The sequence below is a fragment of the Strigops habroptila genome, chromosome 16, assembly GCF_004027225.2.
Source record: "Strigops habroptila isolate Jane chromosome 16, bStrHab1.2.pri, whole genome shotgun sequence".
NCBI classification, from domain to species: Eukaryota; Metazoa; Chordata; class Aves; order Psittaciformes; family Psittacidae; genus Strigops; species Strigops habroptila.
Window position 1 is genome coordinate 1,624,394 of NC_044292.2, and position 27,911 is coordinate 1,652,304.

The window sequence follows — 27,911 nt, forward strand, 5'->3', positions numbered from 1 at the left end:
CCCTGTGCACAAGAGGAAGGGCTGGGGGGTGTGATTTTGGGGTGCTTTAGGGTGTTTTGGAGCTTCTAGAATATCTGATTTTGGGGTGGTTGGTGGGGAAATAGCACAGCTTATAGAATGAGGTTTGATTTAGGGGTGTTTGTGGAACGTTTCTGAGGCTCTTACATCAAATAGTGGGTGTTTGGGGTTGATTTTGGGGTGTTGCGAGGTCCCCCCGCCCGACCAGAGTGGTGGTGGGTGGTCCTCTGTTTGGGTGTTTAGGGTTTGGGTTCCCCTATAGATGGAGGGTGGAGGTTGGGGTTCAGGTCACAGGAACCAGTGTGGGCAGCTCTTTATATATAGTTTTAAGCTCTCATATATAGCGTGCAGCTCTTCATATATAGTGTGCAGCTCATATATAACATGCAGCTCACATATATAATGTGCAGCTCTCATATATAGCGTGCATCTCTTCATATATAGTGTGCAGCTCATATATAACATGCAGCTCACATATATAACGTGCAGCTCATATATAGCGTGCAGCTCTTCATATATAGTATGCAGCTCATTATAGCGTGCAGCTCTTTATATATAGAGTGCAGCTCTTTCTACCTAGCATGCAGCTCTTCATATATAGCATGCAGCTCTTATACAGCATGCAGCTCTCACATAGCTTGCAGCTCTTATAGCATGCAGCTCATTTCTACAGTGCATGGGTATCACATCATAGCATCCTGCTGTCATACAGTGTGCAGCTCATATATGGGGTGAGCTCTCTTATACAGTAGGCAGCTCTCAGATGTAGTGTGCAGCTCTCATACAATGCATACGTTGCTTATATAGCCTGCAGCTCATATATGTGGTGTGCAGCTCTTACACAGTTCATAGCTCTCAGATATAGTGTGCAGTTCATATATAGTGTGCAGCTCTTATACAGTGTGTAGCTTGCTTATACAGTTCTTGTCTATATTGTGCAGCTCTCCTATGTAGTGTGCAGCTCTCTATACAGTGCATAGCTCTGAGCATGCAGCTCAGAGCATACAGTTCTCAGCACATATAGGATGCAGTTCTCTTAGTGTGCAGCTCTTACACAGCGTGTCCATACCGCTCTCATATAGCTCTCTCAGTGTCTGCTTCTCATATATAATGTGCAGCTCTATATTGTGCATACTCCTCTATTGTGCAGCTCTACATGGGCAGAAGATCTCCCATAGTGTGTGGTTCTCTTACAGCACGTAGCATGTAGCATGCATCTCTTACACAGGCTGCACTTCTCCTATATCATATAAAGCCCTAGTGTGCCTCTCTCTTATGTAGGGTGCAGCTGGTCTATATTCCAATTCTCTTATAGAAAATGGGTTCACCATTGAGTTTTCTCTGTCATCCCATCCCATCCCTATGCCCATCGCCATTCCTGCACAGCTCACGGCCTCAGGGGCACATGGGATTCATCCTTCTTTGGGGCTCAATCTTCCCCCAAACACTTAAAACAAGGAAAGGGAGGGCAGCAGCACCCCAAAAGGATGACGCTTAATGGCTCTGGTGCTTCTCTGCAGCTCTCCTCTAATGTGGGGGTGCTCATGGTAATAATAACAATAATAACAGCAAAATATTAATTATTATTGTTTATTAATGTATCTTATTATTTATTATTGCTTATTATTACTATTTTTTTTAAGGGACCTGAATCAATCCCACTCTCCCAATGAACACCCCTTTGGGCATCCCCAAAACACTGTTGCCCCCACAAAAAACATCCTCTTGGGCTTCCAGTTTGGGCTTATCCACATTGAATAGGGCCGGGACTGACACTGGTCGGGGCCAGGCTCAAAGCCCCCCCATCAGGGCTTGGCTCAGACCCTAACCTCAGGCCACCCAGTAGCACCAGTAAAAACCTCAAGCTCCAAAAATAGTGATATAAAAATCCTCTATTTGCTAAAAATAAGACCAAAAGCACCGACCTAGAGTCATTTTTTGGTTAGAAAAACGGGAAAATTAGGATCCAGTGAGTGGTGGGGATTGTGAAACATCACGGATTGGGGGGGGATAAATCAAGTAGCTTGGTTGGCGCCAAGACAGGGCTGAAAACCAGGAGTAATTCCAAACCTTTTGTTAAAAATAGCCATAAGAAAATGGGAAAAACCACCCAATTTGTATCAAAAATACACGAGTGTTGTCGTCTCGTTGGTAAAGTGCAAGAAAAGGGGATGATGAGACACAAACGGATGTGGGTTTTGAGCATGGGGATGGGGAATGGTTCCTCCCTCACCCATGCAATGAGTTGTGCCAGTCTCTGCAGGTGGCAGAGCATCATCGAACAGTTTGGGTTGGAAAAGACCTTCAAAGCTCATCGAGTCCAACCCCCCCGCAATGAGCAGGGACATCTTCAACTAGAGCAGGTTGCCCAGAGCCGCATCCAGCCTGGTCCATGGAGGGTCCTTAGATGCTGGTGGGGTGACGGTGGAGCTCCTGCCCCTTCAGCAGCGTGATCTGTAAGGTGGGGATGGGGTGAGATAGGAACATCAGGGTGTCCCACCTGGGGTGCTCCCCCCTCACCTGCTCCTCCAGGCCACGGATGCGGTGGTGGTGGATGCGCTCCCGAGCCTCCAGCTCCCGCTGCAGCTCCGCAGAGGGCCTGGAACTCGGTGGAGATGGGTGCTCCAGCGCCAACGCCTGCATAGGCAGCAGTGGTGTCACCCCAGCCCCATCCCAGTGCACGCACCAGCATCTTTCCAACAGGGAATGAGCCCAAAGAGCCCAGCCACCTCACAGGGCAAATACCAGCATCCCTCCAAGCTGGGAAGCACCCCTAAAAGAGCCCAGCCCAACCCCAATAGAAGCAACAGCATCTCCCCAGGCTGAAAGAAGCCCCCAGAAGAGCCCAGCACCATTCCAGGGCAAGCACCAGCATCTTCTTAACCTGGGAAGCACCTCAGAAAGAGCCCAGCCCCATCCCAGTACAAGCATCAACACATCCCTTCGTGCTGGGATGAGCCCAGCACTACCCTAGGGCAAGGACATCATCTCCTCAAGTTGAAATAAGCCCCCAGAAGAACCCAGCACCATCCCAGTGCAAGCCTCAGCACCTCCCTCCATGATGGGATAAGCCCAGCACTCTCCCAGTACAAGCATCAGCACCTCCCCAGGCTGGAAGAAGCCCATAAAAGAGCCCAGCATCATCCCAGGGCAAGCACCAGCACCTTCCTTCGTGCTGGGATCAGCCCAGCATCATCGCAGAGCAAGCACCAGCATCTCCTCAGGCTGGGACACACCCCAAAACCAAGACCAGCCCCATCCCAGGGCAAGCACCAGAACTTCCCTTCATGCTGGGTTGCGTCCAGCATCATTGCAGAGCAAGCACCAGCATCTCCCCAGGCTGGAAGAAGCCCATAAAGGAGCCCAGCACCATCCCAGTACAAGCCCCAGCACCTCCCTTCACGCTGGGATGAGCCCAGCAGCATCGCAGAGCAAGCACCAGCATCTCCCCAGGCTGAAGGAAGCCCATAAAGGAGCCCAGCACCATCCCAGAGCAAGCAGCAGCATCTCCCCAGGCTGAAGGAAGCCCATAAAGGAGCCCAACACCATCCCAGAGCAAGCAGCAGCATCTCCTCAGGCTGGAAGAAGCCCATAAAGGAGCCCAGCACCATCCCAGTACAAGCCCCAGCACCTCCCTTCACGCTGGGATGAGCCCAGCAGCATTGCAGCACATGCACCAGCATCGCCCCAGTCTGTGAAGCACCCCAAAACCGAGACCATCCCCATCCCAGTGCAAGCACCAGCATCTCCCCAGGCTGGGATGAGCCCCCATCCCCACTCTGCCGCAAGCCAAGGGCACCCCAGCGGCGAGCAGCACCCGTTGCCATCGCACCCACCTGCAGCATGCGGACACGCTGCTGCGCCTCCGCCAGCTCCTGCTGTGCCGCGCGCAGGGAGCGGTGCAGCCGGCCCTGCTCCGCAGAGAGCCGCAGCGAGGCCTCCTGCGCCTGCAGCTTCTCCCGCTCCACCTGCGGGGAACACATGGGAATAGAGCAATGAGATACACGTCGGGACATGGGAATAGAGCAAATGAGAGATATGGGGCATGGGAATAGAGCAATGAGATACACGTCGGGACATGGGAATAGAGCAAATGAGAGATATGGGGCATGGGAATAGAGCAATGAGATACACGTCGGGACATGGGAATAGAGCAAATGAGAGATATGGGGCATGGGAATAGAGCAATGAGATATACGCTGGGACATGGGAATAAAGCGAATGAGAGATACGGGACATGGGAATAAAGCAGGTGAGAGATGCAGGACATGGGAAGAGAGCGAATGAGAGATATGAGACATGGGAAGAGAGCAAGTGACAGATACATGACACGGGAAATATAGAAAATAACATATATAGTACATATAAAATATAGCATATTATATATAATATCCATTATAAATTATTGTCTAATATATAGCAGATAATACATATAAAATATAGCAGGTTATATATAATATAAAATATAGCTGGTTATTTGTATTATATATTGCAGATAATATATAATATAAACCACAGAGATTATATATACTATAAAATATAGCAGATTGCAGATTTAATGTAATACATATGTATTATAGATCTAGAATTATATATATCAATATAAAATATAGCAGATTATATATACTATAGAGTAGATCATATATATAAAATAAAGCAGATAATACATACAAAATATAGATTATATATAATATAAAAGTAGTAGATTATGTATATAATACATAGTAGATAATGTATATAATAAAATTATAGCAGATAATACATAAAAGAGCAGATTATATAATATACATGAGAATATACAGAATGAAATAGAATGGAATGGAATAGACAGGAGATAATACACATAATATAAAATACAGCAGATAATATATATAAAATATGATAAAGATACATATTTCACATACTAGAAATATATATATAATACATATTTTAAGTGCATATAGACCCTGTGCATAGTGGAGCAGCACACAGCATATACATAAAGTGTATTTTCTGCTTGGGAAAAATATGAAGGCCCTACAACAAGCTGGGGTTGGGGGTTTGTATTTGCTGCGCACCCAGCCCTGGCACAAAGGGTGCACAAAGGGTGCACGTCCTGGTGTCCCCATGGGCGTGATGCCCCCGAGGTGCCCCCTCACCTTGTCCAGGGTCTTCTTCAGGGCGCCCTTGTCCTTCTCGAGGCGCAGGGCGACGCGCTCGGCCTCCCGCCGCTCCCGCTGCGCGCGGGCCAGGGCGTGCTGCAGGCTGCTCACCCGCTGCTGCAGCCCCCCGTGCTGCTCCTGCAGCCCCCCGGGCTCCCGCTGCAGCCCCCCGGGCTCCTGCTGCAGCGCCCCGTGCTCCTCCTGCTGCTGCTGCTGCAGCAGCGCCTGCGGGCGGGCAGCATGGCCATGGGGAAAGGGGTGCTGGGCTCTGGAGGGGTCCAGAGGGTGAGCAAGGAGGGGAACAAAGGATGCTGCATGGGGGCAATAGGGTGCTGGGATGAGCAGCACCCTTTTCCTCCTTTCCTGGAGGGGTTCAAGGGTGCTGAATGGGGGCAAGAAGGTGCTGGGGCTCTAGAGGAGTCCATAGGGTGACGCAAGGGGGAACAAAGGATGCTGCATGGTGGGGCAAAGGGGTGTAGGGTGCAGCATGGGAGGGTTAAAGGGTGCAGGGAGCTGTATGGGGCAATAGGGTGCTGCATGGGGAGGTAAAAGGGTGCATGGGGGAAAGAGGGTGCTGGGGCTCTAGAGGGGTCTATAGGGTGATGCAAGTGTGAGGGGGCAAAGGATGCTGCATGGGGTGGCAATAGGGTGCTGTACGAGGGCAATAGGTGCTGCATGGGGTCAAAACAGGCTTCATGGAGCAGGCAAAAGGTGCTGCATGGAAGCAAAGGACAGCGAATGTGGGGATCCCGCCATCGTGGGGTGCCCCCCCTGGCCCTCACCTCCTGCTGCTGCTGGACCTGCGCCTCCAGCTCGTCCCTGCTCTGCTGCAGGGCCTCCCGCTCCTGCCGCAGCTCCCGCAGCTGCTCCCGCAGCGCCCCCTTCTCCTCCCGCGCCTCGGCCAGTGCCCGCCGTGCCACCTCCAGCCCCTCCTGCACTGGGGACACCGCGGTGACCCCCCAGCAAAGGCACCCCGGGGGGTACACCCGCACCCAAGGGTGCTCACCCCACCTGCAGTGCCCGGCGGTCCTGCTCGCCCGCGGCCAGCGCGCTCTGCAGCTGCAGCAGCCGCTCGTGGACCACGGTGCCATCAGCCAACGCCGCAGCATCCTTGGAGCTGGTGTCCATCAACGCCGTGCTCAGGCGCTGCATCGCCTGCTGCAAGGTGCCAGCGCGCTGCTCGCTCTCTGCCAGCTACAGCCAAAACACCAACAGCGGGAAAGGTACCAGTTAATGTTCATCCATGCGATGGGGATTTAGAGAAATTGATGAGGAAGCCAAGTGCAAGGTCCTATATATGGGTCAGGGCAATGCCCAGCACAGACACAGGCTGGGGGAGACTGGATGGAGTAGCCTCAGGAGAAGGACTTGAGGGTGTTGGTCAATGAGAAGCTCCCCATGACCCGGCTTCAGTGTGTGCTTGAGCCCAGAACCCCCCCGTGTGCTGGGCTGCACCCCCAGAGCGTGAGCAGCAGCTCAGGGAGGGGATCCTGCCCCTCTGCTGTGCTCTGGGGAGACCCCCCCTGCAGTCCTGATCCAGCTCTGGGGCAACAGCACAAGAGGGACGTGGAGCTGCTGGAGCGAGGCCAGAGGAGGCCCCGGAGCTGCTGCGAGGGCTGGAGCAGCTCTGCTCTGGAGCCAGGCTGAGAGAGCTGGGCTGGGGCAGCCTGGAGAAGAGAAGGCTCCTCAAGGGGAGACCTTAGAGCAGCTCCAGGGCCTAAAGGGGCTCCAGGAAACCTGGAGAGGGGCTTTGGACAAGGGCCTGTAGGGACGGGACAAGGGGAATGGCTTTAACCTGCCAGAGGGGAGATTGAGATGAGCTCTGAGGCAGAAGCTCTTCCCTGTGAGGGTGCTGAGGCGCTGGCACAGGGTGCCCAGAGAAGCTGTGGCTGCCCCATCCCTGGCAGTGTTCAAGGCCAGGTTGGACACAGGGGCTTGGAGCAACCTGCTCTAGTGGAAGGTGTCCCTGCCCGTGGCAGGGGCTTGGAGCTGGAGGAGCTTTAAGGTTCTTTTCAACCCAAACCTGGGATTCTATCTGATCCTATGACCTTGTGTGCATACCTGTTTCTGCAGCAGCTCGGCGCGGTCCTGCATCACCTGCGCCTCGGCCTGCCGCTCGCCCAGGGCCATGCGTGCGCGCTGCAGCTCACCCTCCAGCACCCGCTGCTGCAGCTCCAGGCGCGAGCTCCTGCTCTCAGCCACCTCCAACCTCCTCTTGGCATCCTTCAGCTCCCCGGCTCGCGCCGCGCTCATCCTCTCCTGCAGGGACATCCCGCATGGAGCACTCCAGGATGGGGATAGGGGGCAGGATGCATCCCGCATGGCGATGCTCACCTGGGCGGCGCGGCGCTCGCCCTCGGCAGCGCGCAGGCTCTGCTGCAGCGCCGTCACCTTGTCCTGCAGCGCCCGGCGCTCCCGCTCGCCCCGCTGCAGCGTCTCCTCCTGCAGCAGCAGCGCTGCCTGCGTGCTGCTCAGCTCCCCGCCGCTGCGGCGCCCTGCCAGGGAAGGATGCACAGGGGGGGTTACCCATTTTATTGGGATCTATGGAAGCTGCACAGGGGGGTTTTACCACTTTTACTGGGGATGCGGGAAGTTACTGGGATTTATAGGGATGCGCAGGGGGTTTTACCCATTTTTCTGGGGTTTACAGGTATGCAAAGGGGTTTACTGAGATTTATGGGGGATGCACAAGGGGTTTACCCATTTTCTTGGATTTATGGAGGATTCACAGGGGATTTTACCCATTTTATTGGATTTATGGGGGATGCACAAGAGTTTATACCCATTTTATCGGGATTTACGGAGTCTGCACAGTGAGTTTTACCAGTTTTACTGGGGTTTACAAGGATGCATTTATGGGGGATTTATGGGGATGCACAGGGGGCTCTACCAGTTTCAGTGGGGTTTAGAGGGATGCATGGGAGCTTTTACCACCTTTACTGGGGTTTAAAGGGGATGCAGGGTTGGTACTGGGATTTATGGTGGATGCACAAGGATTTTACCCATTTTATTGAGATTTATGGAGTCTGCACAGGGGGTTTTACCAGTTTTACTGGGATTTACAGGGGATGCAAGGAGAGTTTACCGGCATTTACGGAGGCTGCATGCAGGGGTTTACCAGCTTCAGTGGGATTTGCAGTGATGCATGGGAGCTTTCACCACCCTCTACTTTAAACCCCTTTACTAGGGTTTAAAGGGGACAGTTTCACCAGGGTTTACTGGCCGTGCATTGGGTTCATGGGGTTTCCATGGGGAGGTTGACCAACTGTACCAGGATTTTGCGGCCATGCATGGAGGACATCCCACCAAGCAGGCAGCATCATCACCCTCCGTGTGCCTCAGTTTCCCCACAAGCCCCCCCACTCACAAGTGAGGCTCCAGCATGGAACAAATCACCCCAAACCCCACAATTTAGGGGGATTCCCCCCCCAAAACCCCATCGCCTCCAGCACCTTCCTCACTCTCAGCCACCAGCTTCTGGAGCTGCTGCATCCGGGCGCTGGCGCTGTGCCGCTGCTCCTCTGCCTCCGCCAGCCGCCGGCCCAGGCTACCCACCTGCACCCGCAGCTCCTCCTGCAGCAAGAAAATGGGGTGAAAAGGGGGCTTTTTGGGGGTGATGATGGGGATGGGAAGGGAAAAGGGGATGGTACCCGCTCCCGCTGCGCATCCTGCAGCTCGCGCAGGAAGTCCCGCAGCGCTGCCCGCACCGCCTCGGGCTCAGATGCTGCGTCAGGGTCCGGGGATGAGCCGGGGCTCAATGACCCCTCCAGTCCCCCACCTGTATGGGGACAAACAGGGTGGCATGGGGACAATGCAGCACCCGAGGGAGGGTGGCAAGCTGGAGTTGGATGTGCCACAGTGGGATGCGCCCATGGGATACAGGGAACCCAGGGATGTACGAGATGGAGCAGTGGGGTGATGGAGGACACAGGGATGGAGCAATGGGGTGACAGGGGACCTCAGGGACGAAGCAATGGGGTATAGGAACCCTGGGGATGTAGGGGAAGGACCAATGAGGTGATGGGGGACCCCAAGGATGGAGCAAGGGGATCATGGGGGACCCCAGAGATGCATGGGATGGAGCAATAGGGTGATAGGGCACCTCCAGGAATGGAGCAATAGGGTATAGGGGACCCCAGGGATGCAGGGGATGAAGCAAAGGGGTCATGGGGGAACCCCAGGGATGGAGCAATGGGTATTGAGGGACCTCAGAGATGAAGAAATGGGTATGGGAGACCCCCAGGACTGCAGAGGACACAGCAAGTGTGATGGAGTGCAAGGGATGGAGCACAGGATGATGGAGATGGAGGAGAAGGAGTAAACAGGTTGTGGGAATCCCCAGGGATGAAGGAATAGGGTATAGGGAACCCCAAGGGAGCAGGGGATGGACTTACAGGGTGATTGGGGAACTCCAGGGATGCAGGGGATGGAACAGTGGGGTATGGGGGACTCCCAAGAATGAAGCAATGGGGTATGGGGGACCCATATGCAGCAACAGGGCGATGGGGATGCAGGGGATGGAGCAACAGGGCAATGGGGATGCAGGGGATGGATCAACAGGGCAATGGGGATGCAGGGGATGGAGCAACAGGGCAATGGGGATGCAGGGGATGGAGCAACAGGGCGATGGGGATGCAGGGGATGGAGCAACAGGGCAATGGGGATGCAGGGGATGGAGCAACAGGGCGATGGGGATGCAGGGGATGGAGCAACAGGGCGATGGGGATGCAGGGGATGGAGCAACAGGGCGATGGGGATGCAGGGGATGGAGCAACGGGACGAAAGGGATGCAAGAGCTGGAAAAACGGGACACGGGGTAGCCCCAGGGATGCCGGGGATAGAGCACTGCAGCGGCACGTGCTGCAGCAGGATGCACCCTCTCCCCTATAAGCAAGGTACCGGGGGTCCCCAGGGCCTCTCACCCTTGCCGGGGGAGCCGGCCCGAGCGCGGCCGATGCCCATGGTGCGGCGCAGGGCGGACTGGATGCCCCCCAGGCGGGTCTCGGTGGCCCGGCGCAGCTCCTCACCACGCGCCAGCTCCGCTTCCAGCCCCTGCGCCCGGCCCTCGGCCGCGCTCAGGCGCAGGCTCAGCTCGGCCGCTTCGCCCCGCGCCGCGTCCACCTTCAGCTGCAGGTTGCGGGCATCGGCCAACAGCTTCTTCTCGTTGCCTCGAGCCTCCTCCAGGCTGCGGGCCAGGTCCTTCTCCCGCTGCCGGAACTCGGCCTCCGCCTCCGAGAGCCGCTGCTGCAGGTGCTGGAGCTGGGGAACACAGGTGGAAATGGGGTGATGGGAAGAGGTGAGGTGTAGGGTGAGGAGAGGTGGGTGATAGGGTGCAAGGGATGGAGTAATGGGGTAAAATAGAGGACCCCCAGGGATGCAGAGAACACGGCGACAGGGTGGAGATGTAGGGGATGGTGTAATGAGGTGATGGGAAGCCCCAAAGAAGCGCGGCACACAGCAGCAGGGTGGAGATGCAGGAGATGGAGCAGTTGGGGTGATGGGAACCGCCAGCAAGGGAGCAACTGGGGTGATGAGGACCCCCAGGGATGGAGCAATGGGGTGATGGGGGACCACCAAGGAAGCAGGAGACACAGCAGCAAGGCTGAGATGCAGGGGATGGAGCAGTGGAGTGACAGGGACCCCCAGGGATGGAGCAATGGGGTGATGGGGATGCAAGGGTTGGAGCACAGGGTGGCAGAGATGGAGGGGATGGAGCAGTGGGGTGATGGGGCAACCCCAGGGATGCAGGGGATGGAGCAATGGGGTGATGGGGGAACCCCAGGGATGCAGGGGATGGAGCAATGGGGTGATGGGGGAATCCCAGGGATGCAGGGGATGGAGCAATAGGTGACAGGGATGGAGGGGATGGAGTAATGGGGTGATGGGGGACCCCAAGGGATAGAGCAATGGGGTATAAGGAACCCCAGAGATGCAGGACAGAGTGGTGGGGTGATGGAGACACCCAGGGACACCAGACACAGAGTAAGGGGACAATGGGGATGTAAGACACAAAGCAATGGAGAATACAAGGGACCTCAAGGGATGCAGGGCAGAGAGCAAAGGGTGATGGGGACATCGAGGACTGACAGATGGGGTAATAGGGACACCCAGGGGCATGGCATCAAGCAATGGAGCAGTGAAGACACTGATGGACACAGGATGCCAGTTATGGGGAGACAGGGATGCGTAGGGACAACAGGCATTGGGTTATGGGGGGAGGAGATGGGAACACCAGATAGGCTGGGCACCAAGAAACGGGGTTCTGGGGACCCCCCACCTCCTTCTTGGCAGCCTCCGTCCCGGCCTCGCTCTCTGCCACCTTCTGCCTGAGGCCGAAGGCTTCGCGGCGGCTCTCCTGCTCCCGCTGCTCCTCCACGGCCACGCGCGCCTGCAGCTCGCCCAGCTCCCTGCTCCTCCTGCTGTTCTCACTGTCCAGGTCCTTCACCTGCCCAGCGAGGACATGGGGACAGGTTTGGGGACACCCCGAGTGGATGAAGGGGGGTTCCCACCACCTTCCTCCTCCTCCTCCTCACCTGGCGGCGCAGCTCCTGCAGCTCACGGCGCGCATCGAGGCGGGCGCGCTCCAGCTCCCGCAGCGCCGCCCGCAGCTCTGTCACCTCCCGCTCCGCGGCCGCCCGCCCGTCCTCCACCAGCGCCAGGCGCTGCTCCTTCTCCTCACCGGCACGCTTCAGGCTGCGGGAGAGGGGGGACAGGGCCAGTGTCACCCCACAGGGACACTGCAGTGGCCCAAGCATCACCCTGTCCTGAGCATCCCGCTCTGAGCCGTCCCCATCCTCGAGCATCCCTCTGTTTTGGATACTCCTTCCCAGGTATCACCCCATCAGGGCAGCCTCCACCTGAACGACGCCACCCTAAACATAGAATCCCAGACTGGTTTGGGTTGAAGGGATCTTAAAGCTCCTCCAGTTCCAACCCCTGCCACGGGCAGGGACACCTTCCACTAGAGCAGGTTGCTCCAAGCCCCTGTGTCCAACCTGGCCTTGAACACTGCCAGGGATGGGGCAGCCACAGCTTCTCTGGGCACCCTGTGCCAGCGCCTCAGCACCCTCACAGGGAAGAGCTTCTGCCTCAGAGCTCATCTCAATCTCCCCTCTGGCAGGTTAAAGCCATTCCCCTTGGTCTGTCCCTACAGGCCCTTGTCCAAAGCCCCTCTCCAGCTTTCTCTGTCCCCCAACAACCCCCTCTAAGGCACTGCCCCATCCCAAACACCCCTCACCTCGAGCAACCCGTGTACTGAGCATCTTGCTCCAGTGCATCCCATCCCTACACATCCCTCCCCATGCCCAAACTTCCATCTCCTTGTCCCCAAGCATCAACCCTGACATGGAGCACCACCCTTCAAGGCATTGCACTACCCCATAGATTTCCCAGCCTGAGCACCCCTGTGTCCCAAGCATCATCCTGACCCCAGATATCACCTTCCAAGGCATCACACCACCCCAAATATCTCCTAACTGGAGCATCCCCTTGTCCTGACCATCACCCCAGCTCTGAGCATCACCCTCCAAAGGCATCACACCACCTCGTGGACCTCCCGTATTGAGCATCCCCTTGTCCTGAGCATCATCCCAGCCCCAAGCGCCACCATCCAAGGTGCTGCACCACCTCCTGCATCTCCCAACATGGGCATCTCCTTGTCCTAACCATCACACCAACCCTGAGCATTACTCCAAACCTGGCATCTCCCAACTTGGGCATCTCTTTGTGCTGAGTGTCACCCCAATCCTGAGCACCCAAAACACTGCATCACTCCATGCATCCCACGACTCCAAGCATCGCACCATCTCCTGCATCTCCCAGCTTGAGCAGCCCCTTGTCCTGCATGTCACCCCAACCCTGAGCACCCAAAACATTGCACTATCCCAAGCATTGCCCTGACCCTGAGCATTGAATCACCTCCTGTATCTCCCAACTTAGGTATCCCCTTGTCCCAAGCATCACCCGGACCCTCAGTATCACCCCAACTTGAGCAGCTCCTTGTCCTGCACATCACCCCGACCCTCAGCATCACCCCAGCTTGAGCAGCCCCTTGTCCTGCACATCATCCCAACCCTCAGCATCACCCCAACTTGAGCAGCCCCTTGTCCTGCACATCATCCCAACCCTCAGCATCACCCCAACTCCTGCATCTCCCCCCGGGGCACCCCTTGCCCCGCGCACCCCTCGCCCCTCACCTGATGCGCTCGCCCTCGGCGCGGCGCAGCGCCGCCCGCAGCTCCTCGTTGGACCGCCGCAGCGCCTCCTTCTCCCTCGCCTCGTCCCCCAGCGCCCGGCGCGCCTCCTGCGCCTGCCGCCGCTGCGCTTCCCGGCCTTCCCGGCTCTCCCGCGCCTCCCGCTGCGCCTGCAGCAGCTCCCGCCGCCCCGCGGCCCGCGCCTCCGCCACCAGCCGCAGCTGCGCCCGCGCATCCTCTGCCTGCGCCGGGGGGGGATTTAGGATGTGGGATATTCGGGATGGTGGGAAGGGGTTTGGGGGGGGTTCACCTCCCGCAGGGCTCCATCCCGCTGCTTGGCTGCTGCTGTCACTTGGTCACGGAGGGTTTTTGCCTCCCGCTCATGGGTCGCCGCTGTCTCCTCTGCCTGCGCCCGCAGGCTGCGCAGCTCCGCTGCCAGGCTCTGCATGGAGGGGGGGACACAGCACCCTGAGCCCCCCTTCTCTGCTTGTTTGGGATCCCGGGGGGAATTGCGATGGGGATGGTGCAGGGATGAGGATGCTTGGGTACCGCACCTGAGCATCCCCATCACCCAGGGGGCTTGCAAGGGGGAGAGGGGGGGATCGCAATGGAGGGCTTGAAAGATGGGGGGGTCACTAGGGGGGCTGTAAGCGGTGGGGGTGGTGTAGTGGGGGGTCTTGGAATAATGGGGGTGAGCCATGGGAAGTGGGGTTTGCAATAGGGGGGATGCCCAGGCATGGGGGTTTGCAGTGGTGTAATGGGGGTGGTATGGGGCAGTTGCAATGGGGGGGCCATATGGGACACCCAGACGTAGGGATGTTGCTATGGGGGGACATAGGGGACACCCAGGCATGGTGGAGTTCCAATGGGGGGGTGCCCAGGCATGGGGGGGATGGACATAGAGGACGCTTGGGCATATAATGAAGGTGAATGCTTGGGCACAGGGGGCTTGCAACTGGGCGGTGGGGAGGAAGGGGTCTTGCAGTGGGGGGGACACTAGGGAATCATAGATCAACTGCATTAGAACAGACCTTTAAGATCATCAAGGAGGGGGGTTGCAATCGGGGGGACACCCAGGAATGGGTGGTGTAATGGGGGAGGACACCCAGACATGGTGGAGGGGTTGCAATGAGGGAACATAGGAGACATCCAGTCATGGGTGTTGCAATGGAAGGGGATGCTTAGGCATTGGGGGTTGCAATGAGAGGGGACACCCAGGCATGGGGGGCTGCAGTAGGGTCCATGGGGGGCTCTGTGTCACCCTGGGGGGGGCCCAGGACCCCTCACACCCACCTCCTCCTTCTCCTGGTGGCTGGAGACCTCCCGGCGCTGCTGCTCGAGCTCGGCCGTGGCCTCGGCCAGGCCCCGCTGCAGCCGCTGCAGCGCCTCAGCCAGCGCCGCCCTCTCCTCCTCCTGCAGCGCCAGCGCCTGCGGCGACACGGGTCAGCCCCATGGAGGGGCACCGGGGCCGGGGGGACACCGGGGACACCCACCCGCTGCTTCTCACTCTCCTGCTGCTGCCGCATCGCCGCCAGCTCGGCTGCCAGCTCCTCCTGCTCCCGCGCCAGCCGGCCCCGCTCAGCTTCCAGCTCCTCCTGCTCCCCAACACCACGAGTGAGCCCCAACACCAACAGTGAGCCCCAACATCAACAGTGAGCCCCCAAAACTAACAGTGAGCCCCAAACCAACAGTGAACCCCCAAAACTAACAGTGAATCCCAACACCAACAGTGAACCCCAACGCCAACAGTGAGCCTCAACATCAACAGCGAGCCCCAACACCAACATTGAACCCCAAACCAACAGAGCCCCAAAACCAACAACGAACCCCTCAAACCAACAGCGAACCCCCAAAAAACAACAGTGAACCCCACAAAATCAACAGTGAACCTCTCAAAATCAGTGAACCCCAAAAATCACCAGCAACCCCCCAAAATCAGCATCTTTGCGCCCCAAGAATCATTGTTGCACCGCAAGAACCACCATCCCACCACAAACATCAGCATCACGTCCCAAGAACGAGCGCTGTACTGCAAAAAATCCCCATCCCCCCCCAAGCTCTTGCCCCCCCAAAACCCAGCCCCCCCGCGCCCACCTTCTCGTGCTGCAGGCGGTCGAGCTCGGCGCGGTGCCCGTCGCGGGCGCGCTGCAGGGCCACCGTCACCGCCGCGGTCTCGGCCGCGGCCACGGCCTCGCGCCGGCTCTGCAGCTCCCGCTCCCGCTCCAGCCGCGCGGCGCCCAGCTCCGCTGCGGGACACCCGTCAGTGGGGACACCCCCGGGAGGGCAGGGGGGTTGTGGGGGGACAGGAGCAGGGTGATAGAGGGGCACACGGTGGTGGAGAAGGGCTTGTCATGACCCTGCTGCAGGTGGATGAGGGTGAAGATGAGGATGGAGATGGGGATGGACAAGGGTGAAGATGGAGGGCGGATGGGGATGAAGACGGTGGATGGATGGAGATGGAGGATGAGGATGAAGATGGGGATGGACAAGGGTGAAGATGGAGGGTGGATGGGGATGAAGATGGTGGATGGATGGAGATGGAAGATGAGGATGAAGATACAGATGGAGTATGGACTGAAATGGTGTTGGAGATGAGCATAATGAGGGGATGGACACGGACGAGGATGGGGATGAAGATGGTGATGGGGAATGCATAGGGATGAGGATGAAAATGAGGATGAACATGGGGATGGTGTTGGAGATGAGGATGAAGACAGGGATGGACAGGGATGAGGATGGGGATGAAGATAGTGACTGAGATGAGAATGGAGATGGGGATGAATATGGAGACAGGGATGAGGATGGGGATGTGGAAGACGATGCAGAGGTATAAGGGTGGATGGGGATGGCTAGGGTGAGGGACCCCTCACCCTCCAGTGCCTCCTTGGCCTGGAGCAGGCTCCGTCCCTCAGCCTCCAGCTGCTGGTTGCGGGCATCGAGCTGGGTGAGCTGCTGCTGCAGCTGGAAGATGCTGCTCTCCAGCCCCTCCTTCTCTGACCTGCCAGAACAGCACCACTCACACAGCCCAGAGCCAGAACAGCACCAGTAACACTGCCCAGAGCCCAGCTCCAGGGCTGGGGACACCCCTCACCCCTGTCCATCACCCACCTGAGCCCGGCCGCCTCCTGGGCCCGATCCTGTCCGTGGCGCTGGGCAGCAGCGAGCTGCACGGCCAGGCTGGCCCCCTCCTTGGCCAGCCCCTCGCGGGCCCGGCTCAGCCGCAGCAGGTCCTCCCGCAGCCGCTCCTGCTCTGCCCGTGCCTGCGCCAGCGCCTCGCCCGCCGCACTCTGCTCCTGCACCGCCTGCAGCACAGCAACGGCACGTGCAGCCGCCCACTTAGCCCATGCCTCTGCCCGGTTACCCTGTGCCCCCTCAGCATCCCTCCCAGTTGCCCTCTTCACCCTCCCAGTTGCCCCATGCACTCTTTCCATCCCTCCCAGTTGCCTTGTCCACCATCCTGCTTACCCCATGCACCATCCCTATCTCTCCCGGTTGCCTTTTGCACCCTCCTCATCCCTCCCAGTTGTCCCATGAACCATCCCAGTTGTCCATGCACCCTCTCCACCCCTCCCAACAGCCCCCATGCATGGTCCTCACTTCTCCCAGTTCCCCCTTGCACCATCCCAGCTGTCCCATGCACCATCCTAGTTGTTCCATGCATCCTCCCCATCCCTCCCAGTTGCCGCATGAACTATTCCAGTTACCCCTACACTCTCCCCATCTCTCCCAGTTGCCGCATTCACCATCCCAGTTGCTCCCTGTACCCTCCACATCCCTCCCAATTGCCCCTGGCGCTATCCCAGTCTCCCTATTCCCTCTCCAAGTCCCCCCATGCCCATCCCAGCACCCGCACGCACCTGCCCGAGGTGCTGGCGCAGGCGCTGGTGCTGGTCCTGCAGCACCCGCAGCTCGTCCCGCAGCCCCCCGCAGCGCTGCTCCTCCGCCGCCCTGCGCGCCCGCTGCAGCCGCAGCCGCTCCACGGCCCCGGCGCGTTGCCCGCGCTCCAGCCGCGCCCGCAGCAGCGCCAGCTCCTGCCGCAGCTCCCGCACGCTGCCGCTGTCCCGCTCCGCCTCCAGCCGCGCCAGGCCCCGGCTCAGCTCCGCCTTGTCCCGCGCCAGCCCCGCCGCCAGCTCGCTCGTCTTGGCCAGCGCGTCCCGCAGCCGGGAGCCCTCCGCTTGTGCCTCCCGCAGCGCCGCTGCCAGCGACCCGCAGTTCCCCTGCGCCTGTCGAGAGACCGGAGCTGATGGGCTCTGCACCGCCACCAGCGCCCCGCAGCATCCCCGTGCCTGACACTGGGACCGGAGCTGATGGGCTCTGCACCGCCACCAGCGCCCCACAGCATCCCTCTGCCTGACACTGGGACCGGAGCTGATGGGCTCTGCACCGCCACCAGCGCCCCACAGCATCCCTCTGCCTGACACTGGGACCGGAGCTGATGGGCTCTGCACCGCCACCAGAGCCCCGCAGCATCCCTGTGCCTGACAGTGAGACCGGAGCTGATGGGCTCTGCACCGCCACCAGAGCCCCGCAGCATCCCTGTGCCTGACAGTGAGACCGGAGCTGATGGGCTCTGCACCGCCACCAGAGCCCCGCAGCATCCCTGTGCCTGACAGTGAGACCGGAGCTGATGGGCTCTGCACCGCTGCAGCACCCACTGTATGCGGGCAACCTGGGGCATGGGGGGGACCTGATGCGGGGCTGAGCCTGTTGCTTGGTGGTTGCACCCACTGTAGGGGTTGCACCCACCGCATAAGCTGAGCCTGTTGCTGAGGGGTTGTGCCTGCTGCATATGAGGGTTGTAACTACTGCATATGGGGCTTGCACCCGCTGCAGATGGAGAGCACCCACTGCATGGGCTGAGTCTGTTGCTTGGGAATTACACCCGCTGCAGATGTGGGATGCACCGGCTGCATAAAGGAGTTGCATCCACTGCAAGGGCTGAGTCTGTTGCTTAAGAGTTGCACCACTGCATTGGAGGGTGGGTGTGTGTAAGCCTGTTTTATGTGGGTTGCACCCACTGCATGGGCTGAACCTGTTGCTTAAGGGTTGCACCCGCTGCACTGGGGGGGAATAAACCTGCTGCATGTGGGTTGCACTCACTGCATGGGAAAGGTAGCACCCACTGCAGAGGGGATAAGCCTGATGCATGGGGGTGTTGCACCCGCTGCTTGGGGATGCACCCACTGCTTGGCGACTGCACGCTGCAGGGGATGCACCCACTGCAGGGTGTCACAGGGGGTGATGTCAGGGGGACCCACCTTGCTCAGCGCCTCAGCCAGCGCCTCCCGCTCGCCCCGCGCCACCTCGGCCTCCAGCGCCACCCGGCTCAGCGCCTCCCGCGCCTCCAGCAGCTCCTGCTGCACCGCAGCACGCTGCGCCTCCAGCTCCTCCAGCTGCTGCTGGCTGCGGCACCACGGCAAGGCAGGGGGTTACAGCACACACTGGGCATGCAGCACCCACCACAGCGGCACCCACTATTGCAGCACCCACCCAGGACAGGGGGTGCAGCTCCCACTCAGGACAGGGATTGCAGCACCCACTCAGGATACATGCTGCAGCACTGACTACTGCAGCAACCACCCAAGACAGGGGTTGCAGCACCCGCTAAGGACAGGGGTTGCAGCACCCGCTAAGGACAGGGGTTGCAGCACCCGCTAAGGACAGGGGTTGCAGCACCCGCTAAGGACAGGGGTTGCAGCACCCACTAAGGACAGGGGTTGCAGCACCCACTAAGGACAGGGGTTGTAGCACCCACTGTGTTGTAACACCCATCTGCATGGGCGAATTGCAGCAGCCATTGGAGGGGTGTCAGCACCCACGTTTGAGGGAGAGACTGCAACACCCACTGCAATTTTGCAGCACCCACTTGCTGTGGGTGCAGCACCCAAATGGAGGGGAGAGGTTGCAGCACCCAGGTTAGGGGCAGGTTGCAGCACCCCCTGTGCGTGTCCCCCTGTCCCCGTACCTGCGCTCCAGCTGCCCCCGGGCGGTCTCTGCGGCGCGGGCGGCCTCGTCCCGCGCATCCTCCAGCCCCTCGCCCCGGCGCTGCAGCTGCGCCCGCTCCTGCTGCAGGGCCCCCGCGCGCTGCTGCTCCCCCGCCAGCGCCTCCTCCGCGCGCTGCCGCTCCCTGGCGGACACACGGACACCGGGGCGGGTGGATGGACGGACGGACATGGTGGGTGGATGCATGGGGTGATGCTCAGTGTGCCGGGATGGAGGGAGGTGCAGGGATGAACGGGACAGACAGATGTGCAGAGATAAAAGTGTACGGAGGGATGGATGGATGGAAACAGGGCAGGATGCACAGGGACAGAGGGACAGATATAAATGTGTAGGGAGGGATGGATGGATGGATTGATGGATGGATGGATGGATGGATGGACAGACAGAAACAGGGCAGGATGTACAGGCACAGATGGACTGATATAAATGTGTAGGGATGGATGGATGGATGGACAGAAACAGGGCAGGATGTACAGGGACAGATGGACAGATATAAATGTGTAGGGATGGATGGATGGATGGATGGACAGGGAAGGATGCACAGCTATAGACGGACAGAAATAAACATGTAGGGATGGATGGATGGACAGACAAACACAGGGCAGGATGCACAGGAACAGATGGACAGATACAAATGTGTAGGGATGGAAGGATGGAAACATGGACAGGGCAGGATGCAAAGGAATAGACGGATAAATAATAATGTATAGGGTGGGATGAATGTATGGATGGACTGACACAGGGCAGGATGCACAGGGACAAATGGATAGATATAAATGTGTAGGGATGGATGGATGGATGGATAGATACACTGGCAGGGCAGGATGCACAGTGACAGACAGACATACAAATGTGTAGGGATGGATGGGTGGACAGACGGACGATGGACATCCTGGCCAGGATGCAGGGGGTGGATGTGCAGGGATGGACGGACAGACGGCAGGTACCTGCGCAGGACCTCAGCCTCAGCACTGAGCTGCTCCAGCTGCCGCTGCAGCGTCCCCAGACGCCTCTCGCTGTCCTCCAGCTGCCGCCGCAGGCTCCCGGCCAGCTCCCGGCTGGTGTCTGCCTGGCCCCGGGCATCCTGGAGCGGGGAAAGAGGGGTGAGTCTTCATCATCATCATCATCATCATTCATCATCAACATAGAAACCCAGACTGGTTTGGGTTGGAAGGGAGCTTAAAGCTCCTCCAGTTCCAACCCCTGCCACAGGCAGGGACACCTTCCACTAGAGCAGGTTGCTCCAAGCCCCTGTGTCCAACCTGGCCTTGAACACTGCCAGGGATGGGGCAGCCACAGCTTCTCTGGGCACCCTGTGCCAGCGCCTCAGCACCCTCACAGGGAAGAGCTTCTGCCTCAGAGCTCATCTCAGTCTCCCCTCTGGCAGGTTAAAGCCATTCCCCTTGGCCTGTCCCTACAGGCCCTTGTCCAAAGCCCCTCTCCAGGTTTCCTGGAGCCCCTTTAGGCCCTGGAGCTGCTCTAAGGTCTCCCCTTCAGGAGCCTTCTCTTCTCCAGGCTGCCCCAGCCCAGCTCTCTCAGCCTGGCTCCAGAGCAGAGCTGCTCCAGCCCTCGCAGCAGCTCCAGGGCCTCCTCTGGCCTCGCTCCAGCAGCTCCACATCCCTCTGGTGCTGTTGCCCCAGAGCTGGATCAGGACTGCAGGGGGGGTCTCCCCAGAGCGCAGCAGAGGGGCAGGATCCCCTCCCTGAGCTGCTGCTCACGCTCTGGGGGTGCAGCCCAGCACACGGGGGGGTTCTGGGCTCAAGCGCACACTGAAGCCGGGTCATGGGGAGCTTCTCATTGACCAACACCTCCAAATCCTTCTCAGGGCTGCTCCACCCAGTCTCCCCCAGCCTGTTTGTGCTCAGGATTGCCCTGACCCATGGGCAGGACCTTGCACTTGGCCTTGTTGAACCCCATGAGGTTCACACAGTCGCACCTCTCCAGCCTGCCCAGGTCATCATCATCATCCTCCTCCTGCAGCCCTCCCTTTGCTCACCTGCAGCTGGAGCTGGCGGCGGCACAGGGCACCGTGTACAGCTGCAGCAGCGGCGCTGGGCGAGAGGCTGCGGTGAGGGGATGTGGGGGGACACGGGGGGGACAGCGGGGGCTGCTCAGGATCATCCGCCAGCACGGCCTGAGAGAGAGGGGAGAGACCCCCTGTGTCACCGGGGGGAAACTGAGGCAGGGAGGGGGGAAACTGAGGCTGGGAGTCCGGGTGTCCCCATCACCTGGGTGACATCCTGCAGTGTCTGTTGGAGCAGCTCCACCTCCGAGCGCAGCGATTCCACCTCTGCTGGAGACGGATCCTGGGCACGTGCAGCCTCCTGCAAAACCCTCCTGCATCACAGGCATGCACCGTGCATTGTCCCGGCATGTATCACACCCTGACACACAGCATGCAATACAGCCCCACGTGTACTGCACTCTGGCATGCACCATGCTCTGGCTGCATCCTGCATCATCCCCGGTGTGCAGCACGGCACAGCGCGCATCCTGTTGTGCTCCAGCATGCATCACACCCTGGTGTGCATCATGCATCGTGCTCCAGCATAGAATCAGAGAATCCCAGACTGGTTTGGGTTGAAGGGACCTTAATGCTCATCCAGTTCCAACCCCTGCCACGGGCAGGGACACCTTCCACTAGAGCAGGTTGCTCCAAGCCCCTGTGTCCAACCTGGCCTTGGACACTGCCAGGGATGGGGCAGCCACAGCTTCTCTGGGAAAAGTCTGTGCCAGCGCCTCAGCACCCTCACAGGGAAGAGCTTCTGCCTCAGAGCTCCCCTCTGGCAGGTTAAAGCCATTCCCCTTGGCCTGTCCCTCCAGGCCCTTGTCCAAAGCCCCTCTCCAGGTTTCCTGGAGCCCCTTTAGGCCCTGGAGCTGCTCTGAGGTCTCCCCTTCAGGAGCCTTCTCTTCTCCAGGCTGCCCCAGCCCAGCTCTCTCAGCCTGTTTTTGCATGCACCCTGCCCCGCATACACCGTGCACTGCATCCTGCCCCAATGCGCATCACTCACCACAGCTTGGTACTCCCTGCCCTGGCACATCCCTGCACCCCCATTCCCCAACCCTCACCCCCAGCACTCACCAGGCTCTGCAGCTGCAGCTTCAGCTGTTCTACTGCTCGCTCCTTCTCCACGTTCTCCTCCCGCAGCCGCTCCAGAGCCAACGCCTGCTCCGACAGCCTGCAACCGGGACATGGGGCAGCACCGGGGACCCCCCCAGCAGCACCCACCCGCTGTGACCCCCAAACCCCTCATACTTGGCTTCGAGGGCTGCTCTCTCCAGCTCCGCATCCCGCGCCCGCGCCGCCAACTGCTCCTGCAGCTGCGCCAGCCGCAGCTCCTGCTGCTCCCGTGCGGCGCCCGCGTGGCTCTCGGCCAGGCGCAGGTTGGCAGCGAGGTGCAGGCAGGCGGCATGGGCAGCCCTGCCCGCCCGCGACGCCTCGTGGCTCAGCTCCGACAGGTCCCTGCGCAGGGAGGTGCAGGATGGGACCCGGCATCCCTGCGCATCCACAGGGATCGCCATAAGCCCTCCCCCGGCTCCCCACTGACCGCTCCGTGGTGGCTTTCATCTCCCCGAAGTGCCGCCTGAAGGCCACCACCTGCCTCCAGAGGGTCAGGAGCCGGCTGTGCTCGTTGCTGAAGTAGGTGTTGAAGGTCTGTTCGTGGGGTGCAGTGTGTTGGTGCGAGACCGCAGCGGTGGGGTCCCTCCTCAGGGGCATCCCTACCTCCCCTGGCCCTGCATCCCTCTTCCGTTTGGTCCCCAAATCTTCCTGCCACACCTCCCGCGTCCACAACCATCACCCCCATGGTGTCCCACAGCCCCCATCCCAATTCCCTTCCACCCTGCAAGGCAAGGGTTGGGGGACTCATCACCCTCCCATCACTTGCCACATCTCCTCCACCCCCAAATTATTCTCCATGCAATATTCCCCGTGGTCCTGCATCCCTCCCGGTGGTCCCACATCCCTTTCCATGCCACATCCCTTTCCATACTACATCCCTGCACCCCTCTGCCTTGCATCCCCTTCCCATCACTTGCCACATCTCCTGCACCCCCAAATTATTCTCCATGCAACATCTCTCATGGTCCTGCATCCCTCCTGGTGGTCCTACATCCCTTTCCATGACACATCCCTGCATCCCTCTGCCTTGCATCCCCTTCCCATCACAATGTAAATACCCTGCACCCCCAAATTATTCTCCATGCAACATCCTCCATGGTTCTGCATCTTCCTCAGTGGTCCCACACCCCTTTCCATACAACATCCCTTTCCATACCACATTCCTGCACCCCTCTTCCTCGCATCCTTTTCCCATCACAATCTACATCCCCTGCACCCCCAAATTCTTCTCCATGCAACATCCCCCATGACCATGGTCCTGCATCCCTCTCACATCCCCACATCCCTTTCCATGCCGCATCCCCACATCCGTCTCTCCCTGCTCCTGCTCCCTGTGGGATCCCTGTACCCCCCCAAACCTCCTCCTCGCGCCTCCACTCTGCCTCTCGCTGCTCCAGCTCATCCCGCGCCCGTGCCCAGTCGGCCGTCAGCTTGCGGATGTCCTCGCTCAGCGCCGCGTTGGCCACGTTGGCTTGTTCCAGCTGCTCCCGCAGCATCGAGTTCACCTGCACCAGGCTGCTGCTCCTGGGATGTGGGGAATGGGGGGGTCATGCAAGGCCAAAGCATCACCCCAAAGGGGTCCCGCAGCTCCTCAGGGACCCCCCGCTCACCTCTGCTGCTCCTCTTCCAGCCGGATCAGGGCATTCTCCAGCTCGTTGCTGCTCTCCTCCTCCGGCTGCACACCGCTCACATCCAGCTGGCTCTGCAGGGACAGCATCTCACTCAGCACCATCCCAATTTGGGGGGGGTTCAGGGCAGGAGGACCCCTAAATCCCTCCCTCACCGTCAGCCTCTCCTGCTCCAGCTCTGTCGCCTTCTCCAGCAGCTGCTGCTCCACTTCACCGCATTTCTTCTTATACTGCAACACCTGGATGGAGGGAATGGGGGGGATGACACTGACACGGGGGTCCCCAAAACATCCTTGTGTCCCCCGGGAAGGGTTTACCTTGGCTTGGAGCTTCTGCACCAGCTGGGCCTGGCGCTGCTGGCCCTCCTGGTACGCCTGCAGCTTGCGCTTGTAGGCGGCTTGTTCCTCCTCCAGCAGGCGCCGCAGCTCGATGTTGTGCTGCGCCAGGCTCCGGCTCTCCGCCGCATCCCGCTCGCCCGCCTCCAGCCGCAGCGTTTGCTCCAGCTGGGATGGGGGAGAGGATTGGCCTCAGGACACCCCCTGAATCCATCGGGATGCTGAACCCCCGCCAGCACCCTCTGAGCATCCTCTGAGCACCCTCTGAGCATCCTCCGACTTCGCTTGCAACACCCAGTCCCAGACCAAGCCATCGCTTCAGGGAGTCCTATACAAACTGTCTAAGATCCGCCCCCCCCCAAATTCTGCATCCCTCCCTTTTGCATGCACAGGGAAGGGAGGAACAGGACATTTTGGGGGTGCTTTCAAAAATACCCCAACTTTGAAGCTGGGGGTTCAGCAAAGCCCCAGCCTGGTTTGCACCAGGATAAAGGAATCCCAGGTGCAGCCACAGCGATTCACTTTGGGGTATTATCCTCATATTTGGGGTATTTTATGGATAACCAGGCACAAACAGAGGGGCTGCCCCCCAAACTCCTGGCAGTGCCCCAATTGGAGTCTCCTCAGGAGCCACGTTCAGCATCTGGCCACTGCCCAAAGCCCTTTTTAATCCCCTGTTGCCACAGTGAAGGGATGTGAAGGTGAAAGATGCCCACAGCAGGGGGTCCTGCTTCCCGAAAAGCAGCGGGATAAATAAAATGGGGATGAGGATGCTTTGTGCATCCCGCAGGACAAGCTCTGGCAAGCCAGGACAGGTCTGGACAAGCCAGGTCTGAAATTCCCATTGCTGGCACATTACGAGATGCCGCAGCACCTCCAGCTCCCAGCATGGGGAATGCAAAGATTCCAGCTTGGATTGCTGTGAGTTTTGGGGTGAAAAAGGGTGGTTTGGGGGTTATTGGGACTCACCCTCTCGCTGATGGCGTTGTACTTGATGGCCAACTCATCGCGCTCGGCCCGGCTCTGGGCCAGCAGGTCCTCGACACGGGACAGCTCCTGCTGCAGGATGCGGTTCTCCTCCTGGAGGGACAGCAGCGAGGACATGGCCCCCGCTGCGGGACCGGGACCGGGCTCAGGGCGGCTCCGGGAGCAGCGGGACACGGATCCAGCTCCGAGATGGAGCCAAGACACTGCCAAAAGCCGCTTTGTTCCATCCTTGAGGAAGGGGCTGAGCCTGCCCCACGCATCGGCTGAGGCCATGAAAAGCATATTCCCCCCTCCAGCTGCAATGGGAACCTTAACATGCAATGGGAACCTTAACATGCAATGGGAAAACTGCTGCAGGTTTCCACTGGAAACTTGCTGTGATCACAAACCACTGCGGATCTGCAGTTGCAATCACAAGAGGGGGGCAGGTTTGCGTGTGCGACCACAAAACCGCTGCACGTTTGCCATTGCAACCACAAAACTGCTGCAGATTTGCAATTGGAATCATAAAACTGCTGCAGATTTGCAGTTGCAACCATGAAACTGCTGCAGGTTTGTGTTTGTGATCACAAAATTGCTGCAAGTTCATAGCTGTGAACACAAAACCCCTGCAGATTTATTATTGTGATAGCAAAACCCCTGCAAATTGGTGTTTGCAGTAACACAACCACTATAGATTTGCAGCTGGGATCACAAGAGCGCTGCAGATTTATAGCTACAATCACTAAACTGCTGCAGATTTACAGTTGCAATCACAAGACCACTGCAAATTCAAGTTTATGATCGCGAATCCACTGCAGATTTATAGCTGTGAGCTGCAGATCTGTTTGCCATCACAAAACCACTGCAGACTTAGAGGTGCAGTCGCAAAACCGCTGCAAAGTTGCAGTTCTGATCACAAAACTATTGCAAATATGGGTTTGTGGTCCCAAAACCACTTCAGATTTGCAGCTGCACTCACAAACCCACTTGAATTTGTGTTTGTGATCACAAAACCGCTGCAGATTTACAGTTGTAGCTGCAAGAACACACAGATTTGCAGCTGTGATCACAAAACTGCAGCTAAATTGTAATTGCAACCACAAAACTGCTGTAGGTTTATTACTGGGACTGCCAAACCCCTGCAAATCTGTGTTTGCAATCACACTGCTGAAGATTTACAGTGGCAATCACAAGACCACTGCAAGTTTGTGACCACAAATCCACTGCAGGTTTATAGCTGTGGTTACAATAGGGCTGCAGATGTGTGTTTACCATCACAAAACCACTGCAGATTTCGAGCCGCAGTCGCAAAACCGCTGCAAAGTTGCAGCTCTGATCACAAAACTATTGCAGATACGGGTTTGCGGTCCCAAAACCACTTCAGATTTGCAGCTGCACTCGCAAACCCACTTGAATTCGTGTCTGTGATCACTGGGGCGCTGCATCTCCCCAGCTGCCATCCCAAACCCACCTCAACCGCAGCAGCAGCAGCGATGGAGCCGCTGCAGAGCTGCTGTTTGCCCTCCCCGAAGCCCCATTTGCAGCGGCAAAACCCGCTGCACAAGTGCCTTTTGCAACCACCGACCTGATCCACCCCCTCTGCCGCGGCTCCCGCGAGAGCAGCCGCCACATCCCGCTATGGGGGGGACAAGGAAGGGACAATGTGGGGACCCCACCTCAACCACAGCCTCCGGATCGCTCATGGGCTCCCCAGGGGCGGCCGCCGAGCCCTTGGCACCCCTTTGCTGCAGGCTCCTTGCTCCAAAACCCCTTTCCCAGGAGCTTTTGGGGCTCCGTGTCTGCGAGAGGAAAGCGGATGCGTGGTCAGGATTAGCCCGAAATCCCGGCCTTTGCCTTCCCCTTCCCTGTGTGACGGCGAGAGCAGGGACCCTCCTCTTCCTGGCTGCCTCAGGGGTCCCAATGCCTCCAGCAACACCACTTTAACATCCACCACCACCAATCCCCCCATCCCCGCAGGGATTTGTAACTAAAACCCAACCGAGGAGGCTCTTGGCAAAAGGAGAATGATCAAAATGACACAAAATACTAAAACCCACCCATCCCCATGCCCAAAAGGAGTGGAAACGGGCTTACGTCGCGGTGCTGTCCCCCCCAGCAGGATGGTGCTGGCTCCCACCAGGGAAAGGAGCTCCTTGGAGAGAGCCCTTTCCTTAAGCCCTGGCTCTCATTAAGCTCATTAAAGCCCCGGGGTTTGCTCTGGCAGGAAAAGCTGCGGGGAGGAGCGTGCGGGGTTGCTACGAGGCCAAGATGCAGTAAAAGTCCCCTTGGGATGTGTCTGTGTCCCCCCCCCGGAGCCTCCACAGCCACCCCGGGGCAGTAAATTTACCCCCCCCCCCGGGGTAATTAAGGACTTTGTGCCCCCATCCGGCAGGAAAAGCTGTGAGTAAATGCCCAACCCGAGCTCCAAATCCCCCACACCGTGGGCTGGAGTATCCCGGCTCCTGAACTAAACCCCAGCTCCGACCCACAGCCCATCGCTGCCC

General features: G+C 58.7%; 1 protein-coding gene across 1 annotated transcript; it reads right to left on the bottom strand.

Moving 5' to 3' along the window:
• Positions 1-1,594: 1,594 nt before the first annotated feature.
• On the bottom strand, positions 1,595-27,607 carry CROCC (ciliary rootlet coiled-coil, rootletin). Its single transcript, XM_030507868.1, has 36 exons — positions 27,502-27,607; positions 27,084-27,206; positions 25,408-25,518; positions 24,421-24,606; positions 24,259-24,342; positions 24,086-24,177; positions 23,834-23,999; positions 22,903-23,009; positions 22,611-22,817; positions 22,437-22,533; positions 21,583-21,678; positions 21,351-21,488; positions 20,302-20,438; positions 19,317-19,478; positions 18,610-18,754; positions 17,209-17,574; positions 16,460-16,653; positions 16,222-16,349; positions 15,446-15,597; positions 14,845-14,946; positions 14,645-14,779; positions 13,662-13,793; positions 13,355-13,593; positions 11,693-11,852; positions 11,437-11,604; positions 10,082-10,418; positions 8,810-8,937; positions 8,612-8,732; positions 7,494-7,654; positions 7,221-7,418; positions 6,171-6,353; positions 5,942-6,091; positions 5,157-5,384; positions 3,855-3,986; positions 2,539-2,655; positions 1,595-2,472 (listed from the first exon to the last, which is right to left on the bottom strand). Exons 2-36 carry the CDS (start codon positions 27,108-27,110, stop codon positions 2,422-2,424), a joined length of 5,337 nt encoding a protein of 1,778 aa, XP_030363728.1. The 5' UTR covers positions 27,111-27,206; positions 27,502-27,607; the 3' UTR covers positions 1,595-2,421.
• Between the last annotated feature and the right edge of the window lie 304 nt (positions 27,608-27,911).